This window comes from Mus musculus, chromosome 10, assembly GCF_000001635.26.
Source record: "Mus musculus strain C57BL/6J chromosome 10, GRCm38.p6 C57BL/6J".
In the NCBI taxonomy this organism is placed as follows: domain Eukaryota; kingdom Metazoa; phylum Chordata; class Mammalia; order Rodentia; family Muridae; genus Mus; species Mus musculus.
Window position 1 is genome coordinate 17,929,840 of NC_000076.6, and position 18,642 is coordinate 17,948,481.

Genomic DNA, 18,642 nt, shown 5'->3' on the forward strand with positions numbered 1-18,642 from the left:
AGATACTCTCTAATCACATGTTTCCTTCAAAATAACCTGGTAAGAAAGCTTCCTAGTTATCACCCACGCAGTCATTCTATCGGGACTTAGGAAGACAAGCCTTTGCCTACAGTCAAACTGAACAGCATCTCTCAAACTATCTCGTAGCAACCAGCAAGCAACAAAGAATCCGTTACAACAAGGCAAGGCTTCTAGACTGAGAGGGCATGCTTAAGTCCTATATATACTTTAGTGCAAATGAAAACAACCTCAAATCAGTCCTGACTATATCCTCTTGGCCTAAAAAGGATACCTTACCTCATACATAGACACTTAACGTAGCCTGCTATGATATAACCCTTGAAAAGCAGTTCATAAAATGTTCTAAGGGAAACTAGTAAGTGCCAACTTACAGACTCCCAATGACTGTTTAAGCTAGGGATGCCACAATAACTAAACCTTCATTTTTTACCTTTTGGAAACACAGATAAGTTTTGTACTATGGACATTCTCCAAGATTCAAAATTATTCATTTCAAAACTGAAAGGGAAAAAGTGAAGTATCACTTATAAACTAATGGAAAAAAAAACCCTGGAAATTAAATTGTATCATAAAGCCTTTTGCAGCAATTCTAGAAAGACTAACTCAGATAACTCATCTTCCCTGAGGCCAGCAGGAAGGTTCTCTAGGGCAATCTGCACAGTAAGAGCTCTCATATCCAAATCTGTAGAGACACAAAAGCCCCCCCCCCCTACAAAAGCACCACATGAATTTTGGAAGATTAGCATTCACTGTGAACTCCTTGGAGAAAGGCCAAGGTCTGTCCTGGATTGCTGGTTGCAACAGATCAGATGCATTCATCACTAGTTGGAATGCAGCCATTCTCCTTCACAAACCGAGAAGCAGAAATTCATCTAGAAAGCACTAAAACTCCTAGATCATGGCACAACTAATTGCTTTTTCAAACAGCTTTATGGTTTACAGAGGGCTCGTCACGAGCAATATCATGTTACCCTCACGTTCTCTAGATAAGACTGGGCTTAGGGCGAAGCCTGACAACCTGAGTCTGATCCCAGGAACTCTCACAGAGGTGGAAGAACAGAACGCCCTTCAGAGTTGCTCTCTGACCTCCACATGTGTACTATGGCACAATGGACCACATTACAGCAACCACACCAGAAAACCCACACACAGAGGCATGCATAGAAGCATGTACATGCACATAGCTTTTAATGATAAATTAGGCTTGGAAAGAGTCAGGAATCTTGCAAAATGGCAACACAAATGTACAACTCTCACCTGCCCCTCTCAATCTCACTCACTAGCATAATCAGTGAGTTTGAGAGCCTTTTCCAAATCACTGATATCTAAGGTGTGGGCCTGCCTGGATTAGCAGCATGAACAGTGCATGAATAAACTGTGATTAAATGAGCACAGGTCTAATTTTACTAACATACACATGCCACTTCAGTTTAAGTGCCTGAATGAGGAAAATGAAACCTTTCTTCTGACTCTGAACTTAAGTTGGTTATCATAACCAAACATAGGCCATTTGGATTTTAAGAGGTCTCATTTTGCAACCTGGTTCATGAGAAGAGGAAACAGGAGCCTTTATCAACCAGCTGCAACATGCCACTTGGATGGCATAAAAACTGCAAAGAATCTGAGTCAGGTGTTGAGCACTGAGCTCAGCTGTCTGCTAGACTGTAGTGGCCAGGGATAAAGAGAATCACCGAGGAGGGCAGCAGAAACTGCAGTCAAATCAGTAGATTCCATAAACTTAACAGCATTACTGTGCAACTGTATTCAAAGGACTTAAGTGTCAATAACGATGCTATGCACAAACTTCCAAACCTTCAGCTTTTCCAGAGACTCTGTATCTATGTAGATAGTATATAATCATACAAGACATTTCCAGGTAGTATAGACTGACCTAAAAAAGCTGAAAGACTAATAAATAGTAAAATGTAATACACAGATGCAAAAAACCCTGAATATACAAAGACTGTGTAAATCAATAAAACACAAAAACTTGTAAATAAAAGATTAAAAATTTAACAGGAAAAAAAAATAAAAATGACCAAGATACAGATAATGTTTACTCACTGACAATCTTTCAAATGCAAATGATTTGTGTATTTTTCATTTATGTGGCTGCAAAGATAGAAATGATGTTAAAAATTTACATTAGACAATATGATGAAATAACTATTCCACAGGATAGTGTATAGCTTAGTAATAGTATGTTTTTCTTGCAAGTAATGAGAAGGTATTAGGTTCAATCCCCAAGAAGGGGGGAGAGAAAAGAGAGGAGGAAGGGGAGAAAAGGAAAGGCACTCCTGACCAGCAGCTCCCCTTACTGCGCCCTTACTGCTACCTGAGCATAAGCATCAGAGAGGAAGAAGACACACGGAGCTAAAAACCCTTTGGAAGAAGTCTTTGAGCTGCCCCACGTGCTAGATATGCACATTTCTTCTTCAACCACTGAAGGGCACTTTGAGTTCTCAATGCCAAGCTCTCTCTGTGACTTCTGGAATCTATCACTGCTCTAGACACACCATATTTGTTCATTAACAACTGCTGCCAACTATCCCAGGCTCAGTCTCTCAGATTACAGGCTTCATCTGCTGCCAATAAAAAACAGCTAGAACTTAATTCTGTATATTGCCCAGTTTCCACTTCTGACCAGACACTCTGCTAGTCATAACAAGTAGTAGTAAGTTTTTTAATAGAATTCTATGAAATATCATGTTGGAATCATCTTCACGCTCACAAAGTAATGTCAAGCAGAGCTTGTGATTTCACCCAACACCAGAAAGACTCTCCTGACATATTTTTATAGCTTGAAAGGAGATGATCTAAAATATAACCAAACCTATGTTTACCCATAGGGGAAAATATACATTAAAGTGTGATCTTCCTAACTTACAATAGTAATCGAAACTTTTGCTACAATGTATCCTCTTGATTAGTTTTATACAGGCTTATACCTTAAAGCATTCTATACCAAGTGAATTGTCAATGAAATGAAATAAGCAGAAATTCTGAATTATGGCATGTGGGTTATCTTTTACTATCTTAAGTTGCTCTTGGAGGGTGATACAATTTGAGCACCAAAATACTTTAAGAGTCCAGAATATGTCATTATGGTTAAAAAAATTCTTTACAAAAGTATTTGTTAACAGCTTTCGCTTTTTGAAATCTCTTATCTGCCTAAAAGTAGAACAGCCTCCCTCTTCCCACCAAAAGAACTCAGTTTCCAAAACTCACCTGACTGAGACTGCTCCTTACTACCAGAATTGAGAAGTCTCTCCACCACACAAAGGAGACACCATCACAAATCTTTGGACTCTTCCATTTATCCTAAGAGTCCATTTGTCATTCCACAAAGTTGACTTTCTCCAGAAGTGTCCTTTCCCCACTTATTCCTTACCATTAAATTGAAGAAAGCTTCAAATTCTATCCATGACTTTGTTGCACATATTTCTGTTACAATCTAACCTGCAGCTCCTCGAGGCCTGACTCTATGAAGGAAGAGGGAATGCTTTGCCTTCCTAACACCTTTCACCATGACCTGCACTGTACTGAGTGCATCTGAGAGCCATTGTAACTTAGCAAATGCAGTCTAAGCTAACTGTTTAGATAACTAACATTTCAGTTTCTCATTAAGTCATCTTTCTTAAAGCTCCCTCTTAATATATTTTTCTCAGATTGTTCAAGTATTTTATAGTCCTAAGTATAACAGTATAAGTTATTTGCTTCCCCTTTCCACATCTGATAAATTACAACATAATTTACAAATATTATTAAAACCACTTACTTTTTACCAGTTTTTAAAAGCTCTAGAATAATCATAATCTTGTTAAAATATACAATTACTTGGCAAGCGTTTCAATAACCCATGGCTCCTGCAGCTGTCCTGGTTACAATCTTTGCTAGATGATTGGTAGTTCACTGGCTACCACACAACCAAACTGACTACTCAGCCCCATCAGTCACATCACGTTGACAGCAACCAAAACTCAGGGCCTTTCTTACTTCCTCCTACTTGGAACATCTTTAAAAGTGTAGATTCTGGTGCTCCTGTGTATAATGTAAGATTATACTTCCTGCCTTAGAAGACAATAAGCACATAATAAATGTCTAGTAAATAGATATGTGCACAAAACAAAACAATGAACACACTAATGGAATGAACTCTTGCTGTTGATCAATCTTCAACTCACATGATCCTTTCACCTCTCAGTCTTTACCTCCAGCCCCTACAGTTAAAGCAATTCTTTACTACACACGGCCCAGCTCTTATTTCACCGCTGCTGCTGTAGTACATGCAATAAAATCCTTGTGTTTAGTTCTTTATAAGGAAGGCATAACTGTTTCATACTTTGTTGTATTTATTTTTTTTCTAAATCATCCCATTTGTTTCCAGTTAAACTGGAGAGAAATGATGGTAGAAGAAAAGATTATAGTTAAAGCATTGCTTAAATAAAAACCCATATAATACCAGTCATCTTCAACACTAACATTAGAATAGTGCACACAGAATGTCAACAGCTATGCTTGCACCTTCATTATCACCAGCCACTAATCTGTCATCTGCCCTTAGTACATAATTTCTTGAATCTCTGTGAGCTACCAAATCACTAACCTCCCTAAGCATAATAGCATCTGCTCTAAGCACCGAGTCAAAACAGCACTCGCCCATTGCTGAGACCTTTATGGGTCCCACAAACTCTCTAGCATGCTTGTAAAACTAAGAACTAGAGACTAGAAAGGTCATGGAAAAACGACACAACTTTTTGATGGCACAAAAATATAACTTATTGAAAATATAGACTTACCTTTTAAAAAAAAAATAGGCTCTCACTATATAGCCCTGGCCTTAAACACAGAGATCTGCCTGCCTCTGCTTTCTGAGTGCTGGAATTAAAGGTGAGCACCACACTAGGTGGAATGATTGATTATCTTTACATACCAAGTCCATACGTAACATACACTCTAAAAACCGAGGTCTCGCCTAAAACTTTTGTTGAAATTTGATTCCCAATGCACAAGCATTAAGAAGGCAGCTAGTGCTCAGAAGGTGGCCATAGAGATGGGATTACTATCCTTAGAAAAGTGACTTCGACTAGGTGCATCCTTTCTATCTGCTCTGCTCTTTAAGGATGCTGTGATAAAATAACATAATCCATAGAGCAGACCCTGCCCAGATACTAAGTCTATTACCTGATCTTTTACTTCCCAACTTTCAGAACTGTAAAATTTTATTTCTAGGATTTAAAAATGTCAAAGCCTGCGTTACTTTGACTGTTAGGTCCAAAGCCTGCCTACTCCCATGGAAGTCTGATGTTGATGACAATGTCTTAATGAAAAGAACCTTGGCAGGCAACAGAAGCCTATAGGTGGGTTTCTGTTTTCCAAGAACCTCCCTTAATCTGCCCCTCGACACCCCTCAGGTGAACCTTGAGCAAGAGCATTAGTCTTGTCAAGTGCAACAGTTTTATCAGCTCAAAGACTCATCCTCTTAACTGTCATATAAAATCTACTTGCTGTTGTGCCATTTTTCCCCCAACCCATGTCCTGAGATAGCCCAATAAACCTTTTTTTCCCCTACCCACAAATGGTCTAGTTCAGTGGTTTCAATATAACCTCATTTACAGATATATAGCAACAGGAATTGACTTAGGTAGAAGTAACTAGATAAATTATGTATGTGTGGATACGAGTCACATAGAAGAAGTATACTCTCTAAGGCACAGAAAGATAATGGTACACTACATATTCTTTAAAAATGATAATACCTATACACTTAGTTAGCTATTAAAAATGTCCATAAAATACTAAGTATAAACGCAGGTTATAAAATGTGACTATGTGGTATTTACTTCTTATGTGTATGTACTTTTGTCTACATCAGATACTTTTTTTTTTTTTTTTTGGCTTTTCGAGGCAGGTTTCTCTGTGTAGCCCTGGCTGTTCTGGAACTCACTCTGTAGACCAGGCTGGCCTCGAACTCAGAAATCTGCCTGCCTCTGCCTCCCAAGTGCTGGGATTAAAGGCGTGCGCCACCACTAAACTTCCTTGTTACTTTTCTTAGGAGGACCCCTTCTTCCTTTCAAGGCCCAGCTTTCCTGCTGAATGCTTGTGTTTCCTGCCTTTGTGAGTGTGCAGCTTTGTTATAAGTATTGCATATACCCTCCTTTGAATCCATCTTTCATCTTTCCCCTTCCATTGGTTCCTTTCCCTCTATCAGCAAACATGGTCAGATCTTCCCATCATCCTCCACGATAAACCTTTTATACTGAGCAATAGAGTCCAAAATCACCTAAGACACAAAACTCTGTAAATTTCCAGACTGAGTTAATCGAAGTAGTAAGACCACTCTAGATATGAATTCACTGTCCTTCAATCAATGAATCAATAATGAAAATGTGGTGTATATATAAACTATGGAATATTATTCAGCTGTAAAGAAAAACCAAATCACGAACTCTCTAGGTAAACAAATGGAACTAGTAAAGATTATATTGAATGAGGTAACCCAGACCGAAGAAAACAAACATCACATGTTTTGTTTCATCAGAGGCTCCTAACTCCAAATCTTCAGGTTGAATATATATTCTGGTGTAAGTACAGAATTCAGAGAAGTAAAAAGGGACCATTGGGTAGGGTAGTGGGAGAACAATAGAGAGGAGAATAGCAGGGTACAGTGATCTGATAGGGTAAGGGATAGGAAAGAGAAAGAGGGACTCTAGGAACAGAGGAAGGAGATAAATATAGAAGGAAGATGGTAAAATACCATTAAGAATGTCTGAAAAACTCTTAAGGAATCATATTATTAACTACCTACCAAAAGAAACTATAATGCAGGATAAATTTTGGGTTGAACATTTTTTTATCCTGTCTACAAGTAATGCAGGCACAGAGGAGGGAGACTGAGGGAAAGGCCAACCATAACCAGCCCAACTTGAGACCCATCCCATGGGCGAGCACCAGTCCCTAACACTATTTTTTTTTTAATTTAATTTTATTTTTATTAGGTATTTTCCTTGTTTACATTTTCAATGCTATCCCAAAAGTCCGCCATACCCACCCACCCAATCCACTACCCACCCACTCCCCCGTTTTGGCCCTGGGGTTCCCCTGTACTGGGGCATATACAGTTTGCAAGTCCAATGGGCCTCTCTTTGCAGTGATGGCCGACTAGGCCATCGTTTGATACATATGCAGCTAGAGTCAAGAGCTCCGGGGTATTGGTTAGTTCATAATGTTGTTCCACCTATAGGGTTGCAGTTCCCTTTAGCTCCTTGAGTAATTTCTATAGCCCCTACATTGGGGGCCGTGTGACCCATCCAATAGCTGACTTCTGTGTTTGCTAGGCCCCGGCATAGTCTCACAAGAGACAGCTATATCTGGGTCCTTTCAGCAAAATCTTGCTAGTGTATGCAATGGTGTCAGCGTTTGGGAGCTGATTATGGGATGGATCCCTGCATATGGCAATCACTAGATGGTCCATCCTTTTGTCACAGCTCCAAATTTTGTCTCTGTAACTCCTTCAATGGGTGTTTTGTTCCCATTTCTAAGAATGGGCAAAGTGTCCACACTTTGGTCTTCGTTCTTGAATTTCATGTGTTTAGCAAATTGTATCTTATATCTTGGGTATCCTAAGTTTCTGGGCTAATATCCACTTATCAATGAGTACATATTGTGCGAGTTCCTTTGTGTTTGGGTTACCTCACTCAGGATGATGCCCTCCAGGTCCATCCATTTGCCTAGGAATTTCATAAATTCATTTTTTTAATAGCTGAGTAGTATTCCATTGTGTAAATGTACCACATTTTCTGTATCCATTCCTCTGTTGAGGGGCATCTGGGTTCTTTCCAGCATCTGGCTATTATAAATAAGGCTGCTATGAACATACTGGAGCATGTGTCCTTCTTACCGGTTGGGACATCTTCTGGATATATGCCCAGGAGAGGTATTGCGGGATCCTCCGGTAGTACTATGTCCAATTTTCTGAGGAACCGCCAAACTGATTTCCAGAGTGGTTGTACAAGCTTGCAATCCCACCAACAATGGAGGAGTGTTCCTCTTTCTCCACATCCTCGCCAGCATCTGCTGTCACCTGAATTTTTCATCTTAGCCATTCTGACTGGAGTGAAGTGGAATCTCAGGGTTGTTTTGATTTGCATTTCCCTGATGATTAAGGATGTTGAACATTTTTTCAGGTGCTTTTCAGCCATTTGGTATTCCTCAGGTGAGAATTCTTTGTTCAGCTCTGAGCCCCATTTTTTAATGGGGTTATTTGATTTTCTGAAGTCCACCTTCTTGAGTTCTTTATATATATTGGATATTAGTCCCCTATCCGATTTGGGATAGGTAATCCTTTCCCAATCTGTTGGTGGCCTTTTTGTCTTATTGACAGTGTCTTTTGCCTTGCAGAAGCTTTGCAATTTTATGAGGTTCCATTTATCGATTCTCGATCTTACAGCACAAGCCATTGCTGTTCTATTCAGGAATTTTTCCCCTGTACCCATATCTTCAAGGCTTTTCCCCTACTTTCTCCTCTATAAGTTTCAGTGTCTCTGGTTTTATGTGGAGTTCCTTAATCCACTTAGATTTGACCTTAGTACAAGGAGATAGGAATGGATCAATTCGCATTTTTCTACATGATAACCACCAGTTGTGCCAGCACCATTTGTTGAAAATGCTGTCTTTTTTCCACTGGATGGTTTTAGCTCCCTTGTCAAAGATCAAGTGACCATAGGTGTGTGGGTTCATCTCTGGGTCTTCAATTCTGTTCCATTGGTCTACTTGTCTGTCTCTATACCAGTACCATGCAGTTTTTATCACAATTGCTCTGTAGTACAGCTTTAGGTCCGGCATGGTGATTCCACCAGAGTTTCTTTTATCCTTGAGAAGAGTTTTTGCTATCCTAGGTTTTTTGTTATTCCAGATGAATCTGCCGATTGCCCTTTCTAATTCGTTGAAGAATTGAGTTGGAATTTTGATGGGGATTGCATTGAATCTGTAGATTGCTTTTGGCAAGATAGCCATTTTTACAATGTTGATCCTGCCAATCCATGAGCATGGGAGATCTTTCCATCTTCTGAGATCAATGATACTCTGTTATGCTTGCAGTCCTCTAAGAGGCTCCACACAGCAGCAGACTCAGAGAGATACAGACACCCACAGCCAAACAGAAGATAGAGCTTGGGGACTTTTAAGGAAGAACAGGAGGAAGGATTATGGGTCCAAAGGGGATAGAAACTCCACAAGAAGACCAACAGATTCAACTAACCTGGACTCTTGGGGCTTGCAGAATGAACCACCAACCAGAGACCCATTCATATGTAGCAGAAGTGAAGCTTGACCTTCATGTGGGTCCTGAACAACTGGAACAAGGGCTATCCCAAAAGCTGTTCCCTTGTATGCAGGCTATGTTCTACTAGTCGGGCTGCCTTGTCTGGCCTCAGTGGGAGAGGAAGCGCCTAGCTTCACAGAGACTTGAAATGCTAGGGTCAGAGGATATCCAGGGGGGCCCCACCCACTTAGAGGAACCGGGAAGGGAAGATGGGGGAAGGATTGTGAGAAGGGGTGATTGGGAGGGGGCAGTGAACGAGATGTAAAGTGAATAAGTAAAATAATAATAATAAGACTAAATAAAAAAAGAAATAATACACATAAGCCCTTTGAGCAGACAATACTCCCTTCAAGATCCAGACATTACCTAACAAACCCCCAACACCTTCTTCTTTTGACTAGCTGGTCAGGAAGTATCCAAGAGACCCCCCAAACATGACAAACTCTTGCTGCCGGCATTGGCCACTCCTAGAAGCAGACGGTAAGTTCCTCATGCTCAGGACTCCATGCACGTCAGACACAGGCCCAGGGCTCCTGAGCTGGAACTGACCTGACTGCCTCCTCCCCTGAGGACAGCTTCCATAGGACCAGGAGTCACCATGTAAGCTTCCAAAGGAATGAAGCAACCAACAGCCCTACCCAGGTATAACACCTCTGAACCACCTCAACAACCATTGCAGCACGATAACCTAAGAGTGCAGTAGTGGCACTCCTCCCTTGGTAGTAACCAACAGCTCTCTAACTGGACTTAAGACTTGTTCAACAAGAGTGAGACCATGGTTGGTACTAGGAACCTAGCCAGCTACTCAGGACTAGTGAGTTAATCAATCTTGGATAAAGCCAACAACCATCACTTTATTTAAACAGCATGATCTCTAATCACATTCTAAGTATTTGTCCTTATAACCACAGGTAAAGTGTAGTGTTAACTCTTCATCAGGGAAATTTCTCTTTACAATAGATGGAAACCATTACAGAAGACCATAACCAATCAAATTCTGGTTGTGGAGTCCAGTCACAATGGATAGGTCAAGAAAACAAATCCCATTCCTAAGGCTGAGGGATCCTTGCAGAAGAGGGAGTATTAAGACTTTAAGAGCCAGAGGATCAGAAAGTAAGATTGTAAATCCTAGTAATGTCAGAAACTACATCCATACAGTCTCATCAACATGAGCAGAACAAGGACAAGAGATATGCCAACGTGTGTGGGGAAGAGGGTCAGGAGGACAAGGCCTCAACCCGACATGAAGAACTAAGGAATGCTAAAATTGGGAAAAATAATCTTTCGTAGGGAAGAGCATACCAACTAGTTATTCAATTCCAACAGTGAGTCCTAAAAACATACAGTGACATTATATTGACTGAACAAGTTACATTTAGGAACATGTATGTATGCCTGTACATGTATACCTGCAACAATTAAAGAGGCCATGAAATTGAAAGAGAGCACAGAAGGGTGTACAGGAAGATTGGAGCAAGGAAAGGAAATGATGGAATTACAGTATAATCTCAATACAATAAATGGTAAGACAAAGGACCAGTGCTTCCTCACTCAAGGCCAACTATACAACTTCTACCACTGACTTCTACTTGACTACTCTGCTAAAGGTATGATTTAATATTTCCCTTGGGAAAACTAAAGAAGGAAACAGAATAAGACTAGCTGACCAATAGTGTTGTATATATAGTTAATGACCTTTATCAATTATCCGTTAATAGTTCTTAATTCTGTAATAGATTTTTTTTATGAATAAACATTTCATCTAATCACAAACATATTTTTCTTCACAAATAAATTAAAAGAAAAAGAATTGTGGTGCTGGCAACATGGGTCAGCAGTTAACATCAGCTGCTCTTTCACAGGACCAGTATTTGATTCCCAGCACCCACGTGGCAGCTCACAACTATCCATAATTCCAGTTTCTGGGGAGCCAATGACTTCTTTTGACTTCTGCAGACACCAGGCATGTAAGTGGTACACAGCATACATGGAAACAAAACATATCATAAAATAAAATGTAAATTTAAAAAGTCTCAAACTATGATCAAATCTTGCGGTGAGGATTACCACTGAACACAGGCTACTTTTAAGATGAATTTATAAACCTGAGTCTTTTGTTTTTGTATTTTTCATGTACTTAATTTCTATATTAAATCTTCTTAATTCTTCTAATTACAATGCTTTTTTTTATATCTCAAGTACTTTCTGGTTGGAAAAAAAAGAAATTTAAGGCTGAAAGAAGGTATGTCAAAATATTTTGGTTGTGAGCCTAGCCTTTAAAGGCTGAGCCATCTCTCCAGCCCTTAAAATATTAAAATATTAATTACTTGTTATCTCTCAGTGGTTGGATTATATATTTTTGACTAGAAATGTGAAAAGAATTTGGCATATCTTAACTTTTTTCTTTCTTAAAATTTTCTTTAGATTTATGTATTTTTAGTTTCTGTGTATGAGTGTCTTGCTCACTTCTATGTCTACAAGTGTCCACAGAGACCACAGGAGGGTGTCAGATCCTCTGGAGCTGGACTTACAGACTGCTATAAATCACCATGTGTGTACGAGAACCAAATCCAGAGGGCTGTGAGCCACCATGTGAGTGCTGAGAGCCAAACCCCGGTCCTTTGCAAGAGCAACAAACGCTCTGAGCCACTGAGCCATCTCTCCAGCCACTCTTCACTTTCTTTCTCTCCTCCTCCTCCTCTAGCCCAGTACTGAGAAATGAAGCCAGAGCTTCCCATACACAGGGCACGCAAGGGCTTTACCACTGAGCTACATCTGCAAGCCAATGTAACATTCCCATTCAGTGGTTTTCAGCGTGTGGTTCGGGACCCTCCTGGGGTTGAATGGCCCTTTCACAGAGGTTGAATATCAGACAGCCTTCGTATCAGATATTTACAATTCCTTTTTTTTTTCCATTTTTATTAGGTATTTAGCTCATTTACATTTCCAATGCTATACCAAAAGTCCCCCATACCCACCCACTCCCCCTTTTTGGCCCTGGCGTTCCCCTGTTCTGGGGCATATAAAGTTTGCAAGTCCAATGGGCCTCTCTTTGCAGTGATGGCCGACTAGGCCATCTTTTGATACATATGCAGCTAGAGTCAAGAGCTCCGGGGTACTGGTTAGTTCATATTGTTGTTCCACCTATAGGGTTGCAGTTCCCTTTAGTTCCTTGGGTGCTTTCTCTAGTTCCTCCATTGGGGGCCGTGTGACCCATCCAATAGCTGACTGTGAGCATCCACTTCTGTGTTTGCTAGGCCCCGGCATAGTCTCACAAGAGACAGCTATATCTGGGTCCTTTCAGCAAAATCTTGCTAGTGTATGCAATGGTGTCAGCGTTTGGAAGCTGATCATGGGATGGATCTCTGGATATGGCAATCACTAGATGGTCCATCCTTTCGTCACACTTCCAAATTTTGTCTCTGTAACTCCTTCCATGGGTGTTTTGTTTCCTATTCTAAGAAGGGGCAAAGTGTCCACACTTTGGTCTTCGTTCTCTTGAGTTTAATGTGTTTAGCAAATTGTATCTTATATCTTGGGTATTTACAATTCCTAACAGGAGCAAAATTACAGTTATGAAGTAGCAATGCAAATAACTACATTTGGGGGTCATCACAACATGAAGTACTATATGAAAAAGTCACAGTGTTAAGAAGGGTGGGAACCACTGTTTTAAATAAATCTCCTCAGACTGTATGAGAAGTGATCACCAATATCCTCAGGACATATTTCCCCCCTCTTAACACGTTCCTTCAGTTACCTTCAAGTTCGTTAACCAAATTAAAATTTAGCACAACTAAACACTTGAAGTAAACTCATAAGACTAAGCTACAAGATTAACTGCCAGATTTATCTCCTGGTTTTTGCTTTGGTCATGTCCTCCATCTTTAATCCCACTATTCCTGGAGGCAGGGGCAGGGAGACCTTTGTGAATTAAAGGCCAGCCTGATCTACAGAGCTAGTTCCAGGATAACCATGACTATACAAAGATACACTGACAAAGGAAAAAAAACCACCAATGTCCAGCCCAGCGCTGTGCTACAGAAACCAATGTCCAGCCCAGTGCTGTGCTACATGCCTGTTACCCAAGCACTCGGGAGGCAGAAGCAAGGAAATAACAACTGAAGAAAGCCTGGGCAAAAAGAAAGAAAAAAAGGGAGGAAAATCAGGCAAGCACTGTTTTACTTCTGATTCCTGTAGGTAACTTATAAATGTATGAATAAAATAAACACCTGAAAGGGACAATCCATTTAAGGTATACTACAAACCTGGTTATAAAGTGTTTACTTACTGGTCAAAAATAAAGCAAAATATAAATCCTGTTCATAGATAGTACTCAGGTGGTACTCAAAAAATTATAAACTGACATGATTCTGAACAGTTATACAGTGGTTATCTCTCAGTCTGTCTCACAAAACCTATATAGCAGCTAATAAGATAAACTTATTCATCCCACACTGGCTTCTGTGGTGCCACTGATATGGCTAAAGAAGACCCCAGTAAAGGTCAGCAAAACAAGAGTCCTCCCCACGTAAGTTCTCCAGCAGAAAGTCCTAAGGACTACTATTTTCTAGGGGAGACATTTCAAGGTTTTATGTTCTTAGACTTATAGGTTTAAATACCTATCTCAAGGTTTAAAAGCACCAAGAAGCATCCTACCTCTGGTGTGCCTACAAGTCTCCCCTCTGCCCAGTCCTGCCTCCTCTCGCCCACTAGTGAAGAGAACATCACAATAAGCCTCCTGCCCATAAATCTCTTTCCTCTTTCAAGAGATTATTTCCCAGGACCAAGCACAAATGACTTACACTATAAACTCCTTTGGAACTGTTCTAGCATACTCTCTTTAACATATAATAGCTATCTTGCTTCATATTTACCGAGGTTCTATGATCTCGTTTTATATATGCAGAAACTAGGCTCAGAACCTAAGTAACTTACCCAAGAAAATCAGAGGGACTAATTTAAAGTAGGCCCTAGAATGCAAGGCAAACACTAACACTCGGAGCTGTTGAATGACTTAAGGCAGAATTAGTTCAAAGGCTGTGCTAGGAATGAATGTGTGGTGAACCTTGCTCAGCCACAAAACAGAGATTTATAAAAGTATGAACAAATCAGGTCTACTGGAAAGTAGATATACCACAATCAAGATTTCAAGTAGTTTTCGAGCTGAAGAAAAAAAAAAAAAAAAAGGCAGAGGCCTAATGGAGCCAGCCTTTTAGAATGAACCCAGTTGTAATCCGCTGCCTGATTACTAGAGTCTAGAAAGAATGAGTGACAAATCCTGTCCACCTGCAATCACAATGCTGCAGTAGTGCACAGATGTTTACTATGTAGGACACGATGGTACTTCCTCAGGCTTGCTTCCTCCATTCCTTGCAGAAGGCTTCATAAATTAGTATCTAAAAAATACGAGTACAACATCCTTTGAATTCCTATTCAACTGCATAACAGCAACCAGTTCAACTACCTCAACTCCAACCATACCAGTTTCCTCAGGCTTCCCCTGGCTAACAACTTTATAGAGCGAGGAGTTATTTACACTAACAATGAACAACTAAGGGCTAATACGACCTTGCTTTGGTAACTACAATGCCCCATACTTACAGGACATAAAACCACTCTATAAACCTGAAACACCTACTAGTCATTAAGTTTACATGTAAGTGTACATTCAAAACCTACTTGATCAAAACAAACCATGTAAAATTGTAATAGATAGGAAACATTTCAAGGCCAGCCTGAGAGCTATACAGCTAAGGCACTGTCTCACCACCAACAAAAGACTGTAAATATTTAGGAATTTTGAAAATTATATAATAATAAAATCTACAATATACTTAGGAATCATAAAGCAGTCCAACTAATATAATTTTAAAATTAAAAAATAATTTAGTCTTGAGCCAACAAGATGGCTCAGTGGGAAAAGCGCTTACCACGAAGCCTGACAACTGGACTTCAATCCCCGAAATCTACCTGGGGAAGGAGAGAACTCCTGACCCCAAAAAGTATGCTATTTGTACACGCACACAGCTAAAAAACAAAATGAACCTTTGTTATCATGTCCATTGCCCCTTCCTATAAAAATTCACCAGTATCACCTCTCCCTACATCTATACTACACACACACACACACACACACACACATAATTTACAATCTCCTTATTCATTTTGTGTAGGCCTAAGAACCTATGTTAAAATTGTCTTCAGAAACACAGAGATGATTCTTCAGTTAAATCAAACTATTTCACCAAGGTGACACCAAAGATAGGCGCCACAACCCTCAGCTCGCTGCTCCTGAATATGCAGCTTCTGAGATTGTGGCTATGGCAATATGGGGGCCCACTGCTTCTTTTCCCACATCTAATAGAATAAAGACCTACTAAGAAAGCCATAGCTTTACCCAGATATACACAGTACTGCTAAATCTACCAGTTTACTACTTCAAATGAACAATGTAAGTGGCTTAATGTTTTCAGTCTAGCAGGTACCATCTGCCAAAGAAAAACTTCCTCAACTACTTTAAGATACTCAAATCTTTCAGAGTGTGGTAAAGACACAGGTCTTTGTGAGAACCGAGGATGTACTAAAGTATAACCATTAGCCTAGTCCCTATCTAATACACAGTACTATTAACATTACAAATTAAAAAGTTGTCCATTTAAAATATTTATTTTAATATTTAATAACAATAATCTAATAACTAAAATAATCTTTTGAATGAATAACTAGTAGCTGTTACTCACCAGCCATCTATTATTTGCAATGAGCTTTTATCGACCTTTACATAATAAGCCTTTAAATAACACGAAATGGGAACTTAAAAGTAAAGGGTCACTCTAAGCCTCCCTCAGGAAAATCCTCTAAAGGCCCAGTGTAACCCTCACTGCCCCCCCTCACTCCCTCAAGTGTGTCTATGAGGAAACTGAGGTTCAGAAAAACTGGCCTTTCTCCAGATATCAAAGCTCTAAATGGCTGAGGAAGAGCTGGTATTATGCAGTCTAAGTATCATCTTCTCTGTCACATCAATATCAAAAGGACGGTTAGAGATAAGAAAGCAAGAGCCGGCACAGGCTAGCCAAATAGGCTAGCCAAGTTTTGATAGTACACTATCAAACACTCACAAACGTGTAAGTTTGCTCCTCCTAATAAACAAATCTTCCTATTTCAAAACTGCAGGGGCTCAGCCAGGGGGGGGCCCTTTCCAACAGCCTGTAGTCTATCTCCTATGGGAATCACTGTGGCATTCTTGTAAGTACTGTAGCCCTTTTTATGGGAGACCATCTACATAGAGGATGGCTTTGAAAACTGTTAAGAAGCAAATATAACGATTCTAACGATTCTCATCTACTTACATTAAAATGTACATTTTTTTCCCCTGAAAAACTACCTGAGAAGAAAAAAGTTTAAAAGCTGCCCAAATAAATGTCAGGCATCCTGTGGTAAGAAGGGAAAATCCTGTCACACCTTAGCTATTACCTGCATTCCTCCCTTCTAAAGGATCATTCAAGCGCTCATGAAATTATCAGGGCTTCTTCAGAAAAACAAATGTGAAACAATTATACAAGGGACAGGAAAAGAAAGAAAGAAAGAAAGAAAGAAAGAAAGAAAGAAAGAAAGAAAGAAAGAAAGAAAGAAAGAAAGAGAAAAGAAGGAAAGGAAGAAAAGGAAGAAAAGAGAGAAAGAAAGAGAGAGAAAAAAAAGAAAAAGACACCCAAACACTTCAGGTTGGGAACGGAAGTCAAGTTCAGATTCTCTTCCTTCCTCGAGCAAGACAAGAGAATTAAATGAACACCACACACACACACACACACACACACACACACACACACACACACTCTCTCTCTCTCTCTCTCTCTCTCTCTCTCTCTCTCTCTCTCTCTCTCTCTCTCTCTCTCTCTCCACCTGTGGCAATCAGGCAACAGGCCTACATCTGCTGGGAATTGCAGCTTTTCTTCTTTGGGGGCAATGGTGGGTGGGTGGGTCGCGGTGAGCAGGGAAGTTTCCAATCGGATCATTCTAACTTGGGCTCCTTTTCCTGCTTGCCCGCTGCCTCGCTCCCACCAACCCGGGACATTTCAGACTCAGCCCGCGCGGGCACCACGGGGAGCAGGCACCAACCGGAGCGCCGCCGCGGGGCCCGCAGCCCCGGTCCACGCCGCTCCGCGTGGGGACCACGAAAGGAAAGGCAGCGCGGGGCGGTGGGGCGGGGCGAGCACTTCCTGACTCGCATTGTCCACGCGCCGCCCGCGCCACCCAGGGCCCCGCCACCGCGCCCGCCCGCCCGTCGGTGAGGAAGTTGGCGCTCGCCCCGCCGCTGTCGTCTTACCATTCTTAGCGTCTCCCGCGGCTGCAGCCCCCGCAGCGACGGTGGCGTTGGCGGCGCCCGTGCCCGCACCTCCCGGGCCCGCCGCGCCGCCGGTGCCCACCGCGCCGGGCGACGCCGCCCCGCAGCCCGCCGCCGCCGCCGCCAGGGCCCCTCCGGCCGCCGCGCCTGTCGCACCCGCCGCCGCCAAGGCCCCGGCTCCATTTTCCTGCTCGTCCCCGCTGCTGTTGGCGCGCTTGTTTTTGCGGCCGCCTTTGCTGTTCTTGGGGTTGGGCATCTCCCCGGCCCGCTCGCGGGTGTCCCGGTCCCCGGCGCCCACGAAGGCGGCTCCCCCGCCGCACCGGGGCGGCCACGGAGAGCGCGGGCCGGCCGCTCTTCCTCAGGCGCCCGCCCCGCCGCGCGGCCCTCGCCGCGACATTCCGGCCGCCGCGCCCTCCGCGGCAGAAGCCGGCGCGGCCACGCGCGGCCACCCGAGGCTCGCAGCCGCGCGGGCGCAACGGGCCCCCGAGCAGAGCGAGACGCGGAGGAGCCCGAGGGAAAAGGCGGGTCTCGGGCTTGTTTTGATTCGGCTGCGCTGACACGCTCCAGGCCCGCCCCCGCCCGTGACGACACTGGGGCTTGAGCCCGGCCCCGCCCACCCAGTGACCTCACGGCAACTCGCTCCGCCCCCGTGACGTCACGCTCGGCGCTCAGCCCTCGGCTCTGGGTGACGTCATCCAGGCGCCTTCTTGGGAGAGGGAGGCTGGCGGGCTTCCCGCGTGTGCTGACAGCCACGACTGGGAGCCAGGCAGTGTTCGTGAAGTTGTTAACTGGCCTTCTGACCTTACTGGAGCTAAACCTGACAACGTGGTCTGGAAAAACAAACAGGTGACTAGAACAGGAGAGCAAAACAAAGGGTTTCGGATTAATAATTCGCTCAATGGCTCTGCGGCTCAACAATGGTAAGATAGGAGTTTCTGGAGAGTGCAGTTGAGCT

General features: G+C 42.2%; 1 protein-coding gene across 2 annotated transcripts in view; it reads right to left on the bottom strand.

Annotated features, from left to right (window-relative positions):
• Positions 1–18,228, bottom strand: part of Heca (hdc homolog, cell cycle regulator) — a 49,028-nt gene extending 30,800 nt beyond the window's left edge. The window contains exon 1 of one of the 2 annotated variants that reach the window (XM_006512783.4): positions 17,462–17,621. In XM_006512783.4, the coding sequence (XP_006512846.1) occupies positions 17,462–17,573 (112 nt within the window). In that variant the 5' untranslated portion in view covers positions 17,574–17,621. Of the gene's footprint in view, positions 1–17,461; positions 17,622–17,669 lie in introns of those variants that run through there. The other variant, NM_001033432.3, reaches the window with a different exon arrangement.
• Positions 18,229–18,642: the final 414 nt, after the last annotated feature.